We start from the raw sequence: 18599 nt of genomic DNA, 5'->3' as shown, positions 1-18599 counted from the left end.
CCTGCTTGTAATGTCTCAGTCTACAATTCTTTTTTTTTTCAGTTCTTGTATTGCACTATTATAGTTTTAGTTTAATTTAAACACGTTATAATTTGGTTGTGTGAAACTTACATATGAAAATCTGATATCTTGTAACAATCAATCACAACCTGTGTTACAAACAACATGAACAAAATGATTTAATCTGTTTTCAGTAGGCAATCTATGATAGGTTGGTTGAGAGAACCAATTCCAAAACATGCATACACGAGTCAAAAATTCAGGCAATATGCAGAAAACATCACATTCACACTAAAACTAAATCCATGCCAGGGATGACTGAATAAATGCACAGAACATACTTGATGTAATACTAGGTGTAGTATCATTTATATTCATAATAAAAAAAAATGTACATGTGTGGGGACAGCGAAAAAGTTCACAAACAAGGTCACTTTATTAACCACCCCTTGTTCATTTCTTAAAAAGACTATAATGAAATCTTCACCAATTTCTGTCCCAACTAGTAGTAAACGCTTTCGTTATCTCTGGTCAATTTTGCCATTTTTGGTAAGCATGTTCTAGAGAGTTCATTGGTTTAAATCTGCTTTAATACAGCTTGGTACAAACAAACAGTTCAGAATAAAGTAATCACAGGCGAAGCGTTCAAACTGATGAAAATGGCCAGCCCTGAACACCTGAAACATTGTCCCTACACCCCACCCACAGTCTGTGTGCTTTAATCTTACAATAGACTAAAAACTTATAATTGCAAACCACCAATTGCTGTTTTTCTTTTCCTCTTCCAAAAAAAAATAACAGTTAAAAAATGTGATAAAGAAAAGAAATAAGCTTACGTTTCACGGACAAATAGCATCTGAATTTTTATTTTGTTATCACAGCCACAAAAGATGACAATTGGCAGTATCAAGTTGGGGGAATTATTTTCACAATATTTCAATTTGCTATTGCATCTTGGCTCTCTTCCTTGCAATGGCGTCTTCCACTGCCCGTAACTGTTTCAACAGTTCCTCTCGACGTGATGCAGTCTTTGGTTTGGTAGCAGGGGCAGCACCTGCTTTAACGACTGGTGGAGTGGCGGGCTTTGCTAAAGCTTTGGGTGCTGGCAAAGCGGTTTTCTTCTCGCTGGTAGGTTTCACCGTTTTGGTGACCGGCTGGTTGGGCTTGGTTACTGTCGGTTTAGTTACTTCTTTGGTAGGCTTCTTGGCTGCAGCTGCGGGCTTTGTAATAGTTTTACGCTCTGCAAAATATAGAGAACATTTAGCTATATGCTGTTCTTTGATCAAGTCATAGGAAAGCCTAATAACAGATGGAACTTCAGACAGAATTCATAATAATATAATTAATAATTGTGTGAGCAAACACCAACTCATAATCCAGTTCACACATTAGATTTACATTAAAACGTAATGTTGAGGGGTTTAAATCTGATATTCATGCCAAAAATTCTACCATCTCAAATTGTACACTGTTTAGTTGTGGGACTACGCAACACCATTTGAGACAATTCATGCCAGGAAACTTTTTCTATACATTGAGCACCTTCTATACAGGTGATGCAATTCTGTGAAAATTATACGTAGATCATGATGAATGCAAAGTCACAGCGGAAACTGATTGTGTAGGCATAGCAAATCTCTCAGTGACATTTTTTTGGGAAACAGTGAAAGATCTGTTGTTTTATGTCTTCAGAAAGCACCAATGGGAAAAGTGTGTTGGGGGGATCAGGTTTTCGTATACCGCAGCTCTGACACAACACAACTAATACAGAATAGTGACTGTTTCTTGTAAACGATGACTTGATCCACACTGTCATGCCAGTGAACAAAGGGTACTGCACTATTTGAGGTGTCTGCATCAAGTGCGCTTGGCTGACATCTTGCACCGTAATTTCATGTGTATGAAATTTAAAAACACTCACTGACTTGAGACATGTCAATAAATTACAAAACACAAAAGACAGTGTAACAGACTTGAGTGCGAATGCAATGTACACAATATTCTGTCGAGTTGTAATTTACCTTTGTCTGATGAAGAAGAGGATGACGACGATGACCCGGCAGGTTTTACGGCTGGTGAGGGTCGCACTTTCTTCAGAGGAGGGGCTTCGTCATTGCTACCTGCAAATCGTTTTTTAGATGCAGTGGATGATGCAGCAGATGTTGTTGTTGGTTTCTCTGCCACTGGCTGTAATGAAAATGGGTAAAAAAAAAAATTTAATTCCAGGGAGAGAGAGAGGTATTCATTGGAAGAGAAACTTGATGTCCTGTTAATAGTAAACAGATTTAATACCATATTTTCTCTATTCGACGGAGGTATGTATATTCAGGATTGTAATTCATACTGTTATGATTCAGTACAGTACACGACACATACAACTGTCGGTTCACGTTTACTTCTATTGGAGATACTCTTCCAATAGAGAAAATACAGCAAACAACAACTTTGGTTTTGGTAACTTTGTGAGTAGCACATCAATGTCGCCGTTTGGTTTTTCTCTGTTTTAGTTTATCATCTGTGATTTTAGATTTTATTCAGAAACCAAATAGATTATTTAGAAAAAACATTCTTTACAGAGAATGCTTTGCTGAAAAAAAAATATTTCTTTCTATAAACCAGATTTTCCCCAACAAACGGATTACAGTTTGGCCTTAAAGATGTATTGGTGACGAGATTTTGTTAAAAGTTACTGATTTTGCAAAACTCTTCCATATATCATCATTCATTGCCTCAATTTGTATTGTCACCACCACAACAAATCCTGCTATGAAATCAGCATTAGGTGTATGTTACATGCTATCCACGACTAACCTAGGGAGTACATGTACATAAAAATAGCAAGTATTGAATACGTTACAGAGGCAACATATTAAATTTAAAAGAATAACTAAATTTCTGAAATTGTGGACAATCTAATGGGTATACAGGAAACAACTCAAAGAGTCTGATGTGTATCACAGACCACTCTTCATGCTTCAACCTGACTTTGATTCCGTGATTGGTCCATCTTGATAGTGGAAGAGAAAATCCCATGATTCAGTGACGAGATGACACCCTAAGATAGTGAAAACTCATTCACAAACAATTCTATGATAGTTTTCAGTTACTGGTAAGCCCCTTCACACATTAAATATCCATCACTGTCATTTAAGCAAATAACACATACAACAAATAGAGCACATGTGTTATTACTTCGCAAGTCAAACTAAACACGAGTGACAATTCCTTCTTAAAGACCGACAGACGTCGTGCCGCGTCATGTTCGATATGGGACTCATAGCGACGTATACAACGCATGTAAAATACATTGTTTATTTACATTAAATTCGAACATGCGCTGCACGACGACCACCGCAAATTTAAGAGTACAATATTTTGCTACCAGAAGCTGGGAATACATACCTTTTTAAGGAGGGTCAGTTTAATATCTTTATGTGCACTGATTTTCAATGGATTAGCGGTGCGACTTGTTGGTGCAGCAGTACTGGATGTCGCTGGGGGTTTGGTTACGCTGGGAAGAAAACAAGTACAAAGTCAATTACATGACACAATATAACGCCTAAATAAATAGAAAATTGAAAATACTGGATTGATGCATGCATGACACAAATGAATACTATGAAATTAGCATAACACTTTGAAATTTAATACCAAGGCTAAACAGTGTTTTTAAATGTGGTAATCTGGGGTACTTAATTTGTATGTCAAAATTTCTAAAAACTCAAAATGAGGTTTCCAGACAATTTCCTCAAAATCAAGCTCTGGTGTGACCCCCCCCCCAATAAGAGATCTATTTTAACTATTTTATTGAAACTGATCAATGAATCAGTAAAATTTAAAACTAAGCAGTTTTTTCAGAAATGGTGCTCATGTTTATTCCAAACAAACAAACCATGTCTGTCATATGGTTTTCTAACATGAGAGCAGGGACACTCATGCATGGCATACATGATGTAAAAAAAAAAAACCCCAAAAAAATCAATTTTGATTGGTCTTTTCTCATGTCACAATGCCAAACACATTTGCAGAACTACTTTTGTGTTGAGTCTTAATACATACCGTGGTGCTTCGGTTACCTTGTCCTCCTTTGGCTTCCCTTTTGGTTCGGGCGGTTTACCCGGCCTGGTAGCTGGTGGTAAAGACTTCACAGGCCTTGCAGGCTTCAGTGATTTCTGCGTAACGGATTTGCTAGACGGTTTCTTCGTCGCTGGTTTAGCTTTAGGAGGCACAGGCCGAGTTTGCGCCGGCGACGGCACTGACGGTACTTTAGGTTTCACGGCTTGGTCTTTACCACTCTTGGCTTCTGTCAGAAAATTAAACTTGACAATGAAAGAAAAGCTGCACCAAAAATAGCAAATTCATCTGATATCAATGTTTTTGATGACTTTTCACAGAGACACATTTTCACGAAAGTCACTGTGACATATGCTTTAATGACCTCAGGGAAATTCACCCAGTCTGTGTTATAAGCAAAACCTAAATGAAAGGATATTTTAGTAAAAAAACAATGGAAATTGAAATACGTAAAAATCCGAATTCTGGAGCTTCCAACTAAACCATTTAGTTAATAGACATGGAATAGTGACAACAAATGTGGTTGACCCCAGAGAAAAGTATTACAGTACCTTTTTTGGCTGGAGGAGGTGTTGCTCTCTCAGAACTTGCCGACGAGACTGGACTAGCTAGATCGGCGTACATATGTTCTGAATCAGCACTTGCATTCGAGCTGACTGATGACACACTGGACACAGATGACACACTGCTAATACTTATACTGCGAGACCGAGATCGTGACCTCGAACGAGACCTCGACCTACTGTGCGACGGTGTACGAGAGTAACTGGAACTGTAACTGCTATAGCTGCTGCTTCTGCTTCGACTACGGCTGCTGTAACTACTATAACTTCGACTACGGGATTTCCGTTGTGGCTGAAATAAAATGGTGATAAATCAACATTAACATAATACTGAGGTACCATAAATCAATTTGCATGGATTGATACTTTGAGAGATATAGAAAAAAACTTACTTAGAAGTTAGTAAAATTTTGGCCAAAAGCTAAATATGCTTCTATTCATTTACAAAATATTGGAGTAAAAGACTTTTAAACCTCAAGTTTCAGGAGCAAAATAACCAGATACATCATGTACTGCAGAAGATAATTTATATTGAAATAACAGTACAATATCAGATGTGTTGATTAAATAATAATTTTCATTTGACAATTACTACACAGGTAAATTTTTCACATCCAATCATTACATCAACAATGTTGCAAATTGTTGGGTGCCAGAGGGGCTTTAATTTTCATTGCATTACATTACATTACATAACATTATTTTAGTTGAACTTGAACTTGAATTTTCAAGCTAAGCTAAGTTGATCAGTATCTAATTGCATCAACTGGGTTTATGTGTTTGAATAATTAGTACTGTAAAATGACTAATTTTTACTGGGTTTAAAATTCGCTGATTTACCATTTCAGGCATATTCAGTGGGTTTTAAATTCACGGTTTTATCATTTAGATAATGTGTTCTAAGCTAAATTTTACATATTCACTGGGTTTTAATTTAGCGCATTTTCTAGTCAGCGAAATAAGCAAAATTAAAACCCAGTGAATAATTAATCCTCTAACAGTAGAAGCAATTTTAATTTGCACAATCTGCTTGCATGTTTCCGGACACCACTTGATGATATATGAATGAATGAAGATGTATGAATGGACTTGTTGTACTATTTCAATTATTGATATTACACAATCACTTTATCAAACAAGATACTATTTACTTTTATTATACATTCACCATTGACCATCACCTCTAAGTACATTTGACAGAATACAAATCGTTTTCAAGCAATCAATCAGACCCCTCTCTAGTGAAACACCCTCAAACTGATTACTAAATTCTGTTAAATTTCAACAGTGACCATTCGCGTACTACCTACCGGCTTTTTGGGGCTGGGAGGCCGCACTGCCTGCTTAGGTTTTACGACTGCAACCGGCTTCTTTGCGGGCTGGGCAGTCCTCTTTGCAGAAGCTGGCTGCTTATTGTCGCTGAAATAGATCACAGACGTTTTATAACACGAATTTATCAACAAATGAGATAATGTGTTGATTAAGCTCTTGGTCACAGCATTTCACAATTTATTTAATGAGACATATTTATCTACAGTCAATATTTCCTTACCTTGCTTTAATCTGAGGCTTTAGTTTTGTTGATGATGATGATAATGGTGAAGGCGGCAGCGGAGGCCTGCTGGGTTGTTTAATTGCTGGCTTGGTAGGTTGCTGCTTTACAGGGGTCTGCTTAGCAGGAGGCTGTTTAGCAGGTGGTTGCTTCGCAGGCAGTTGCTTAGCAGGCGGTTGCTTCGGAGGTGGTTGTTTCGTAGTCGGCTGTTTTGTAGCTGGTGACTTAGCAGCAGCAGGAGAAGGTAGCCGCTTGGCAGGTGGCTTGCCGGCGGGTCCACTCTTCGAAGCTGGCTTTGATACTGGCGGTCTGCTTTTCCTCGCCGGCGAAGGTGTGCGAGACGGAGAGCGAGAACTTGAACGTGAGTATGAGTCGCTGCGGAATGAACTACCTGAAGACGATCTGGATCGGCTTGAGCGGCTTGAATATGAAGAGTAAGATGACGATCTCGACCGAGATCCAGACGAGCTGAAATGAAGTACAATATGATAAATCAAAAATTAAGATCAAAAATATTAAAAAAATCATACATGCTGGTTTTATATCACTTTTAACACATCAACTGCTGTTTATTACGGCTAACCACAGAGACTTTTAGCTGGCAATGCATTAACTTTATAATACAATACACAAAGGGAATTACAGTACTGTGAATCAGTATGTTTATATTAAGAAATGAAACCCACACAAGCGAACCACTTACTATGATGAAGAATAGGACGACCTGGATGAATACGATGAGTATGAAGATCGCCGTCTCCTCCTACCGCGAGAACGAGATCTTCTTGGTGTTGCAAGTGGTTTTTTGGGTGACTTTGATCTTCTCCATGGATCGGTCCATTCATCAGCACGCCTGGGTGCAGAAGGCGCTGCTGCTGAGGTTGCAGGTGGAATGGGCGCCCTGTCATCTCGTTGATTTCGACTATTTCTGTTATAATCCACTCTTGAATCTCTAGAATCCCTTGAATCTCTCGATTCCCTAGGTTCTCGTGCATCTCGATTATCTCGTAGCTTTTCCCTCCTCCTCACATTGGGAGACTGTGAGAAACGCTTTCTCGGTTGTCTGTCTCTTTCCCTTCTTTCCCGCTCCCTTTCCCTTTCACGATCTCTTTCTCTGTCATGCTGCCTATCCTGTAATTAAATGACAAGTTTTTATTAGAGAATGAATTAGGACCGACATTATGGACTATATATAGATATAAAAATTACAGCAAAGTGATCAGCAAAGACATGGTTAGGATCACAAATTCACAAAATAGTCCCGTTTAGAGCCTGTGCTTCCCTTCAGAAAATTGGAACAAAAATAGCAAAATTTTTTGAGTAAAAACTAAAAATTGACTCAAATTTTGTCTGTTGGCTCCAAAATTAAGGTTCATTTCCAGAAATATTTAAAAATACAAGAAAAAACAGACAAATTTGGATTAAAATAATTATTATAATTTTCATTTGCTATGTGCTAGGTTGGGGGGGGGGGAATTGCGTCTTTTTGGAGAAAATAAAACATCGTTTTAATGCTGTGTTATCTTTTATTCTGTTTTGTAGCAATCTTTACAGAGAAATTTTATTTTGTGCCTTGATATTTGTCTATCAAAATGCATTTCCCATTAGTATCTTTAATGTGTTTATCTTGATGTTTAAAAATCCTGATATTCAGCAGTAATTATGTTAAAATTATAAGAAAACTAAACTATTGATTTGTAAATTTTGGAATATTTATTGAGGTTGTTTTGTAAGCCACCCTCCCTCCCTCCTTATACTTTTTCATTTAAAAGTGACGTCAAACAAAGCCATATTTGAACTTCACGTGATTGTAAACCCATTCTAACATGTTCAAGTTAACAAGTCTTCATTGTGATTACTCGTATACAATCGTAGATTGAATTCCTACAACAGCTGATCACAGAGTGATGAAATGAAACAGAGCATACCCTCAGTCAGGGACCCCCACCCCACCCCAGCAGTCAGTCAGATATCCCCAAGTATTGCGTCTCCTGTGACACATTGAAATAATTATGCATATTAATTAATCTCATTAACATTTGTAACCATCCAGTACTCACTCAGGAGATCCCTAACCCTAGTATTACCAGTAGTATTGTGAGACAAACTTACCCTATAATGATCGTATGCAGGGGGTGGTGGCAGAGGAGGAGGAGGCTGTTGTTGTTGTTGTTCAGGCTCTCTAATCCATCGGACACTAAAGTTTTCATACTGTCCTCCTTGCCAGTATTGTGACGACTCGTCATAATATTCATAGCTGGAAAGGAATAAGCACCAGATATGAATGGTAATGAAAAGGTACGCCAGGCGACGGAAACAGAAACACACTGTAAACACCTCAGAACAATTTTCTCAGTCCAGTTTATTCTGCCAGGTTTTTATACCCCAGAAACTAAAGAGCTCTGAGAAATGACATAAATCCTTGGAAAATTGACGCGATAGGTATGATCTTTTGGCTGACTACGCCATTAGGCAGCCAATGTAATAAATAGAGAAAGATGTGACAGCCAATTCTACTTACCCCGGGTAGTACTCATCACCTCTGCCATATCTCCCTCGTTGATGGTATTCATTTTCTTTATCATTTTCTCTCTCTTCGCCGTAATTCACCGGCGTACGCTTTTCCTCAAAGTCAGTACCTTGTTCTTTCCTCTTGTTTGCTTTATTTTTAAGCTACAGAAAAGAATCAGAACCCATTCTGCATTATTCTTACCCCTGCGCACCAGTGTGAAAATTCAATTAATTTCCGATAGTAAAAATAATTGTTTTTTAAGAGCATGGATTAATATAGCAAGTGTTATGTGTTTTTTTTTGGGGTGCGAATTAATAAGTAATGATTCATTTTTTCTCTCTCAGTAAAATGGATAACATGATATCGAAGCTATTGGCTAGCCAATTTTAAGAAGTTGAAAATAGCGTTATTTACCAAATGTGCCAAAAATATACACTAAAATTAGAGAATTGAATAAGAACATCTACACAAAGTTGACTGCAGAGCTAAACATGAGGCAACAAGCTTAATTTTTTTTCATAATTCTTTTGACATTAATGATTTCCTTGCTGTGTTATGCCTGAGAAGTTAGAGCGAACACTAAAAGAACAAAATTTAAGGGCGGCAGTCGTAATGCCGTGGTCCTGTACGATATGGGACTCATAGCGACGTATACAACGCGTGTAAAACACATTGTTTATTTACATGAAATTCAAACACACGACTACCACTGCGCTTTAACCTTTTTTTTGAAAGAATACACTCGATAATTAACTTTTAAAAATTAACTTGGTTTGTGAATTAATAGAGTGGATTTCATTAGTTTTTACGATGATAATAAATCATTGCTGGAAAACTAACCTCCTTTGCATGTCTCAGCCCTCTTTCCCATGCAGACTCAACTACTGGTTCCTCAGGAGGTGGAGGGGGTAAAACAAAGGCTTCCTCATCTTGGCCCTGGGGGATGTGCAGTAATAACAAATCACATTGTATAACAAAATGGAAAACATGACTACTTGCTGCATACAATTAATATTTTTCAATTTACAGATGATGATGCATGAAAAAACAGATTACAATTTGTAAAAGGCTATTCTGTACTTGCCTGGCCAAAACCCCATGGACCATTTCCACCACCGAATGAACCCTGGTTCATCTGACGTTTGTTCTTATCTGGGATCAATGTATAGTTACCTGCAAATAAAATAATATTCAAGTATTTCTGGATGTTCAAGTTATTATGCAACGTACACAATTCATTGCTGGATTTTTCCCCAACGCGACATCAAGATATGGACATACCTTTATCGTTAATTCCGGGGTGGATGAACCGACATGAAGCTCCCCACGTACAATGCCCTTTGTTGAAAAATCTACATATTGGGCGTACTTGGGGTCTTCTACCGACAGGATCTTTTAGTTCACCTTCCTCTAAATCATCTTCCTGTTGATTTAAAAAAAAAAAATTATGGATATCGAGCAACCAAAATGTCAAGTGCATATTTTCTCAAATTTCAATTATAAATACAAGGTACTTCAAATTTCAAAATATCAGAAAAGGGTTGTTGTAGATGGACAAGAAATTTTGATAAATTATTCTTTCTTTGTTAATTTGTGACCGAATAGACATTATATACCACTTGCCCAAATTTAAATAAAAATCAAAGAAAGCTTAGAAAGAACTCCCGTGTGCTGAGAGTATTGAAGACACATTAAAATTAATTCAAAATTACTTGTACATGAGATATTGATGGAAAAGCTGAAAACTAATCATGTAAATCAGGTAACTAATATGAACAGAACGGAACAAAAAAATTATGAATTATTATGCTAATTAGAGAATTAATATTAATCAAAATTAATCAGGCCTGTCTATTGTCCTAGAGCATTTATGTACCAAATTTTATTCAAATGTGATGATCAGTAATTGAGATATCAGTGTTAATTATGTTAATTAGGAGATTAATAAGCATAAATATTTACCAAAAACTAATTAGGTTTCTGCATAGTTCTCTTTAAAAGTTTCATTAAAATCCAATTTGTGGTTCTTTATATATCAGTGGAACATTATGCAAATTAGGTAATTAATATCCAATTAAAACTAATCAGGTGTCTGCATAATCCTAAAAGATCTATGTAGCAAGTCTTATTGAAATATGATTACTACTTGATATATCAAAAGCTGAAAATTAATTAATTATGCAAATTAGGTAATTAATATGTACTCATATTACCCTAAAAACTATCAGGTCTGTGCAGTGTCCTATGATATCTATGTACCAAGTGTCATTGAAATGTGATGATTACTACTTGAAATATCAAAAGCTGAAAATTAATTAATTATGCAAATTAGGTAATTAATATGTACTCATATTACATATTACAGTAGTAAATGTATATATAGTTGCTTATATATACATTTACTACTGTCTGTTCAAATTAAGTGAGGTACTATAATTCAGTTTTTCAAATGTCAATTTCACTTGTTTGGGCTGTACAACTAAAATGTTATGAATGAAAGTCATCTAATTTAGGGTACTCAGATAACTAGTGAAATACTAATCGCATAAAATTTTAAGTAGCTCAGGGTGTTATTATTCTCACTGTACACACATATACAGCACCCTCTATCAACAGTTCTTCAACAACAATGCACTTTATTCTTTTCACTGGACACCTTAATACGAGCATGCAGGATTTTCATTTTGAGTAGCTGTGACCGCAGACATTGCTTGCATCAGAATGCCAAATACACGATTATTTCTTTTTTCTAATTTTTGCCGAGACAGACTGCTTTACAAAAATGAAAAGTAATAAAATTAACAATTGTTTTAAGTACTGTAAAATGCTTTATTTTTCGCTTGGATTTAATTTTCACTATTTTCGCTGAAGGCATGATTCCGTGAAAATAAAATTCAGCAAATATGCCCCTTTTCCTATTTTTTTTTCTTCCTACATTTCAACAAGCAGCTTCTCGGCTGAGATAGCTCCGCTGTTAGCAATGCACATTTCAATTAAAGAACTAAAGAAAATGAACAATATGTATAGTATCAAAGCAATGGGACTTGCTGTTTTCAACAAGAATTCAAAAATATCATTTTTCACCATAAATGATTGTGGTTTTTAACAAGTCAAAAATATTACTTTTTACCAAAAATGATAAAAATATTCATCAAAATTAGAGAATTTAAAATATCATGAAATGAACAAATCTGAGCGAGGTCCACATGTAAGTACCTATATATGTAATATCAAAGCAATTGGACTTGCGGTTTTTAACATGAAGTCGAAAATATCATTTTTTACCAAAAATGTTCACCAAAATTAGAGAATTGAAGATATCATTACAAAATGAACAAATCTGAGAGAGGTACACATGTAGTACCTATATATGTAATATCAAAGCAATTGGACTTGCGGTTTTTAACAAGAAGTTGAAAATATCACTTTTTACCAAAAATGACAAAAATATTCACCAAAATTAGAGAATTAAGGATATCATTACAAAATGAACAAATCTGAGAGAGGTCCACATGTATTACCTATATATGTAATATCAAAGCAATTTGTTATGCGCTTTTTAACAAGAAGTCGAAAATATCACTTTTTACCTAAAATGACAAAAATATTCACCAAAATTAGAGAATTGAAGATATCATGAAATGAACAAATCTGAGAGAGGTCTACCCAAGGTACATATACACCAAGTATCAAAACATTCAGGCTTGTAGTTTTCAAGAAGAAGTCGAAAAAGTAAAACATTGACACGGACGACAATCACTCATATGATAAGCTCCGCTCGGCAAAGTCGACAGCGGAGCTAAAAATCAGTGAAAATAAATTCCATACAAAATACCCAAAATGTCTTTTCAGCGAAAATTGATTCCAGCTAAAATTAAGTATTTTACAGTAACTAAAATTAAATTAAATGAGCCGTTTTCATATTACACAACATAGAGAACAAAACGCCTACTATTTGAAGATGTATAGGTAATTATACTTGGTAAACTAATGGAATATTTCTGTCCTGCATATTTATTTCCTGGTGATCAGACCAATATCACATTATGTCATCAGATGAAAATAACAATAATTATTTATTACTAGCCTAACAAACAAGAAAACATTCTGCAGATGAATACACTTACATCTACTATTTCCCCATTATCTTCTCCTTCATCTTCATCATCATCTTTTACTTCCCCGTCATCTTCATCATCATCAACCTCACTGCCTTCTTTACCATCCTCTTTTGGGCATTCCTCAACATTTTTATCATCCTCTTTATCACTCTTTTTCTTTGGAGTGTCTTTACCAACATTCATTGCATGCTCCTCTTCTATTTTGTGCGGCTCCTGCGCCGGCTGATGATCTTCGGCCACCTCCTCGTCGTAATCCAACTCTGCCGCTTCTTCGCCATGCACCTCAAGATGATGCATTGTTTTGTTTGACCGGATTTTTTCAGATGAAGGTGATGCCATGGCAACATCCTCATCTGCATGGGTAATTTTATCATCTGTTGTGATAGAGGCACCTATTGAAGGATCTGTCGTAGCAAGAGCTGTCAAAGCAGCATTGTCAATCTCCTCACTTTCAGTCTGTTTGCTAATATCACACTTCTCATCAACAGTTTCTTTATGATCAGATTTATCAGTACTGTTTTTATCGTCACCTTGAATATTGTCTTTATGGTCATCAACATTTTTATCAAGATCAATAATATCGCTATGTGCAGGAATATCTAAGTTGTCATTACTTTCCTGTTTGTCACACTGTCCTTCACTGACACTGTCTTTATTGTCACAATCAATGATATCAGTTTCTTTTTCCACATTCCTCTTGTCATTATCGTCTATACAGACTTGTTCATTATCTTTATTTTGATGGAGCAGGGCACTATCATTGCTGTCAAGATGGTGCCCACTTTCTTGTGAGTCATCATCTATATCACTGTCTTTACTCTCATCATCGGCAAAGTCACTGCTGTCATCGTCACTAGAAATGCTACTGTCACTTTCCTCAGCAGTCTCTTGGTTTTTTGCTTGATTCAGAGCTCTCCAAGTATCCCAGGGATCAGGGCTTCCTGGATTGCCAAGATTTTCCTTTTTTTTGGGTTGATCGATCCTAAGACTAACAACAACTGCGACATCTTGAGGGGCATGTTTTCTGCTATCAGTTTTAGTTGAGAAGTCTTTAGAAGGGCAAACACCTGCATCCCTGGGTTCCTCAGAGGTACTTTGTTTCTCAGCAACAACAGTTTCCTCATCCTTGTCACTATCATTTTCACTAGCAGAGGAGTGACGAGGAGATTGCGGTGATATAAATTCCTTTTCGACAAGAGTTTCATTTTCAGCGCTTTCTTTTTTTCCTTCAGCGACAACATCCTCATCTTCTAAGCGACATTCCCCTGTTTGCCTTGCTACATCATCTAAACTAACACAATGCTCATCGTTTCCTGCAAGTAATTGTTTCTCTTTCTCAGCCTTATTCACATCAGAACATTCACTATTCGAATCACTGGATATAGAGTCCACTGCAGCCTCAGTTGACACAGCTGCAGGTGAAATTTCTTCTTCCATTCCTGCACAGATACAGTGTTTTACCACCAAGGAGCAGCCACTAAAAGAAAAGAATAAAAACAATCAGGACTGAATATGATCAACAATGGCCTGGATGTAGTATTATGTATATATTTCAGCAGCATTTTAAGTAGTAAAAAGACCAACGAATTCGGAGCACAAGCGGGCACTAACGATCAAGCAGTTACTGCGAAATCTGCTATAGACTTTAAATGAAAATTTGGCGTGAATGAGATCACTGGCATTGTACATCAATAGCAGTTAGCACCTTCTCGGTCAAGTGATTTAGCAAACTATTCCCTCGTTTCGGTGATCATAACGCATTTATAAGCTCCAAAAGAAAACCTTACAAACAGAAAATCACGAGCCTGACGGGAGTTTGGTGGTCAGCACACATGATCAGAAGCCAGATGCACAGAGGAGAAGTGTGGTCGAAATGCACATGACTTGCAGCAACGAGGAATTCCCTCGACGTATCAGTTTACACAATTTGCAACTACGCAAAAAGGCTCAGTAACCATCGCGGATCCATACTCACCTGTGATTGTTGGACTGTTATACATAAAAATTCCAAAGTAAGCGAAGAAACAAAATAGCATAAAGAAAACGATGTGAAAACTAGCTGGAGGGAATCCTTCAAAAGACACTTCGAAAGCTGAGTTGATTCCGCGATCCAAAATGGGGCATATTTCTCCCACTGTGATTGGTCTAAAATTGTCACGTGGAATAGCAGCCAGTTTGGTACGTTTAACTTGGTATTATTTAGAAATATGGTAGCTTTATTCTGCCTTGTGATGGAATATTTGTTTCCGATCAACACGGTAATATACGTAAATGTGAAAGCAACGAAATAGTATTATATAAGTACCATATTGGAAGAAATATAATAAAGTAATAGTGTGAAATATGGAGACTCTTATAGAGATAAAAATGACCTACAAACGGATTGCTACGAGGCTAAGCAGTTGCTAAAGTCTCATGACGTCACAACTCAGATTGTGTGCGCCATTTTGATTTTGCCGGCTTTTACGTGAGAGTCGCTTTCCATATCTGGAACGGCCAAAATGATGTCTGTAACAGCTCGTAGTGGGCTTTTAGCCCAATATTTGTCGGCATCTTCGCAGGTAGTCGCAACACAACTTCGCCCAACCGTGTGCCTCGCCGCCCCACTTTCAAGTAAGATCACACTAGCTCCACGGAAGGAAAATCTTACGACAGAGTCGCTCAAGCAACTCGTCCCAAAGTGTGGAAACGTCAGAGTTTCATCTGGTCCACACGGTATGTTTATATTGAGATGATTTTTTACACACCTTTAGTATTTTTTTCAAATTTTGTTTAAAATGTCTCCATCGATCATAGTAATGTTTATACATAGATTGAACCTGATGCAAAGTGTCTGCATACCGTTTTACGACTTTGACCTCGTTGCTTTGGTTCAAGCCTACGTGCGATCTGGTTTTAAATCGTGTCGTATGTTTTTGTTTCTAAGACATCCTTGTCATTTGAAGACAAGGTTACAAAATAAGAATTAGTTTCATCATCGAACCTCTAAATCGGTAATTTTGTACATAGTTACCACTACCAAACAGTAAACTCGGCGATCGACTGTACGTGTAATAAAACTACCCCATACAACATGTTATGTGTGATACTAGTACATGTATGTATACTGTAATCCTGGGAAATAGTTCCTTTTTCATCCCTAACAGGAATACTAACACTAATCCTACCCTCCAGCGCTCCCCAATTTAATTGTATATGTCCCTCCTAAGGATACTCAGTTATCTAGACGGGGCATTATCAATTGAATTGGGGGCTCAGAGTGAGAGTTAGAGTTAGGATTAGAGGGAGGGGTACAAAAGTAAATCTTTCCGCCCCTTTAAAAAAGTAAATCAGTTGCCCCTGTATAAAAATAATTATAAAGCTTTCAATGAATTTCATTCATGATCTGTTTTCATATAAAACATTTGTGCATTTTTTATAAATTTCAGTACCCCCCCCCCCCATATGTTCAGGATTCTACAATTTATGTTGTTGTAATTTCTCGGATGTGACTGAAAAATTTTTTAAAAAATATCCTGCCTGCCAAATCTTAGATCCGAAACTCGAAAATTGACAACAGTATTAAAGAAAGAAATTTTCAAATAAATAAAATTTGTATTTGCTTCCACCAAAATCTTTTGACATCCACATTTTATTTGAAATTCATGAATCAAGCCTTATTCCTGAATTGTCACTGAAAATGTCCAAGGACTTAAAAAATGGTGGCCTAAATGAAAATAAAATAATGTGATTTGCTCAATTAGTAGCATATATGCTTATGTAAATTAGAGGCGTTTCTGTGGTCAATATAAAGTAATATTTTTGGTAGAGAGTCGCTTCTTATGCATGTAGTTATAATTATACAACTAACGATAATAATTTTGTATTCCTTGCTTTCCAGGACCAATGCAAGTTAGGTATGCACACACAGACATCCAGTATCCAGATTTTTCTGACTACAGAAGGCAACCCGTCAGTGATCCGAAGACGTCCTCAGAACCTAGTTCTGTCAGTCGGCGAGCATTCACCTATGCCATGGTGGGAGCCAGCGGTGTTGTTGGTGCATATGCAGCCAAGAATATAGTCCAGGAGCTCCTCAGCACAATGAGTGCATCTGCTGATGTCTTAGCTTTGGCAAAGGTGGAAGTTGACTTAAAAACCATCGCAGAGGTATTTATCAAATAATGTTCAATTACCGTAGTTGCCTTTTGGTGAAGTAAAGTAGCTACATGTATGGTGCATCTCACTTGTGAAAAGCATGTTTTTTACATTTTTGAGTATAATTCCAGCACAGAATTCATACTGTTGTTAAACTAATAAATTGACTGAAAATGCCTGTAAATGTAGGTTTTATCCTTAAACGTAAACATCTATTTCCCAGTCGTGATACTTACGATAATACTTTCCTGTCTTTTCAGGGTAAAAGTATATGTGTGAAATGGCGTGGCAAACCGCTATTTGTCAGACATCGTACAGGTGACGAGATAGAAACTGAAAAAGGTGTTGACGTGGAATCACTCAGACATAAAGAACACGACGACGAACGAGTGAAGCGGCCGGAGTGGCTGATCCTGATTGGTGTCTGCACACATTTAGGCTGTGTACCAATTGCACATGCCGGAGAATATGGTGGCTATTTCTGTCCATGTCACGGTTCACATTACGACACCTCTGGGAGAATACGAAAGGGTCCAGCTCCAGAAAATTTAGAAGTCCCTGAATATACGTTCTCAGATGATACAACCGTTGTTGTTGGTTAAAAATTATTCGTATCTGAGTGTATTTCTATTTTGTGTTTGCTTGTAAGGCTCGCCTCCACTGGTGGTCTTTCTTTGAGTATTGAGTAGTAGTGTCCTACACTACTAAACAATTTTTGCTGGATTTTATTGAAGGTGCCATACTGACCTCTTGTAATTCTTGTGTCATGTAGTATTCATTCTCCAATGAAAACCTCTGATACAACGACACTGGTAAATAAATTATTTTAATTCCATCTTTCCTTGTCTAGTAATATGTCAATTTGTTTTTTAGCCCCAGAATGGGGGCTAGTGAAATGAGCGGTGTACCTGGGTTAGTGTGTGGATAATTGTCCAATCTATCTGTACTAAAACATGCTGATTTTTATCAAGTTTAGTATGAACATTTCACTTGGGGGGTTGCTTTGTAATGTTATTTATGCTTCACTGGAACTGGTGAATACAGAACTGAGCTGTTCCGAAAGATGTTTATCAACAATTTAATTTTTGACTTTTACTAGCCTGATGACTTTGATAGTTTGATGTATTTACTTGGGTGTGGGTCTGATGTCAGTGTGCCCTCTGACCCAATATGACACGCCAATGACATGCAAAGATTATGCTCTGATGCAATTAATTATGCTAATTCACTGGTCTGTCATTGATGCAATAGAAAGGCGTACATTGATTTAATACCAACAAAGAATATGTGGCTTTATATGTTGACGTTATAGATTTGGCTTGCACTTGTTCATCTAGTCACTGAGGGTTTGATCATTAAGGCACTATTTGGAGCCAAATTTTTGTGGTTGGCGACTAAAATCTGATGCATACGCTATATTAGGATACATGTCCATGATAGTTTGTTACACAATCAAATCAATGGTGTTCGAATGCTAGTCATCTTTTTTTTGAGCTCTGCGGTCATTGTGATTGTCTACTGTCATCCCGCATCAACTTTTTTCAAGTGACTTCTTCCTAAAAACTTCTGTGGTACATGTGGACTTTCAAGATTTGGTAAAACAGGAACTTATGGATTGACCTCTGTGCATCCGGCATACC

The 18599-nt window shown here is 36.9% G+C and overlaps 2 protein-coding genes across 3 annotated transcripts; one reads left to right on the top strand and one right to left on the bottom strand.

Moving 5' to 3' along the window:
• Positions 1-338: 338 nt before the first annotated feature.
• LOC146741870 (uncharacterized) lies at positions 339-14967 on the bottom strand. Of its 2 annotated transcripts, none has more exons than XM_085500167.1 (15): positions 14798-14967; positions 12829-14299; positions 9983-10124; positions 9786-9874; positions 9542-9637; positions 8711-8862; positions 8302-8446; positions 6893-7320; positions 6190-6657; positions 5948-6056; positions 4626-4929; positions 4060-4303; positions 3403-3511; positions 2022-2187; positions 339-1240 (listed from the first exon to the last, which is right to left on the bottom strand). In XM_085500167.1, exons 2-15 carry the CDS (start codon positions 14257-14259, stop codon positions 945-947), a joined length of 4179 nt encoding a protein of 1392 aa, XP_085356293.1. In that variant the 5' UTR covers positions 14260-14299; positions 14798-14967; the 3' UTR covers positions 339-944. The 2 variants fall into 2 exon arrangements, with proteins under 2 accessions (XP_085356293.1, XP_085356294.1); XM_085500168.1 differs by having other exon boundaries at positions 4060-4300.
• A 283-nt stretch (positions 14968-15250) lies between these two features.
• Positions 15251-17794, top strand: LOC100367689 (cytochrome b-c1 complex subunit Rieske, mitochondrial-like). Its single transcript, XM_002738687.3, has 3 exons — positions 15251-15537; positions 16703-16971; positions 17220-17794. The coding sequence occupies exons 1-3, from the start codon at positions 15324-15326 to the stop codon at positions 17559-17561; spliced, it is 825 nt and encodes a 274-aa protein (XP_002738733.1). The 5' UTR covers positions 15251-15323; the 3' UTR covers positions 17562-17794.
• Positions 17795-18599: the final 805 nt, after the last annotated feature.

Source organism: Saccoglossus kowalevskii, chromosome 6 (genome assembly GCF_978046115.1).
Source record: "Saccoglossus kowalevskii chromosome 6, keSacKowa6.1, whole genome shotgun sequence".
NCBI classification, from domain to species: domain Eukaryota; kingdom Metazoa; phylum Hemichordata; class Enteropneusta; family Harrimaniidae; genus Saccoglossus; species Saccoglossus kowalevskii.
The sequence above is the reverse complement of the archived record's forward strand: the minus strand, read 5'-3'. Positions and strand labels throughout refer to the sequence as shown.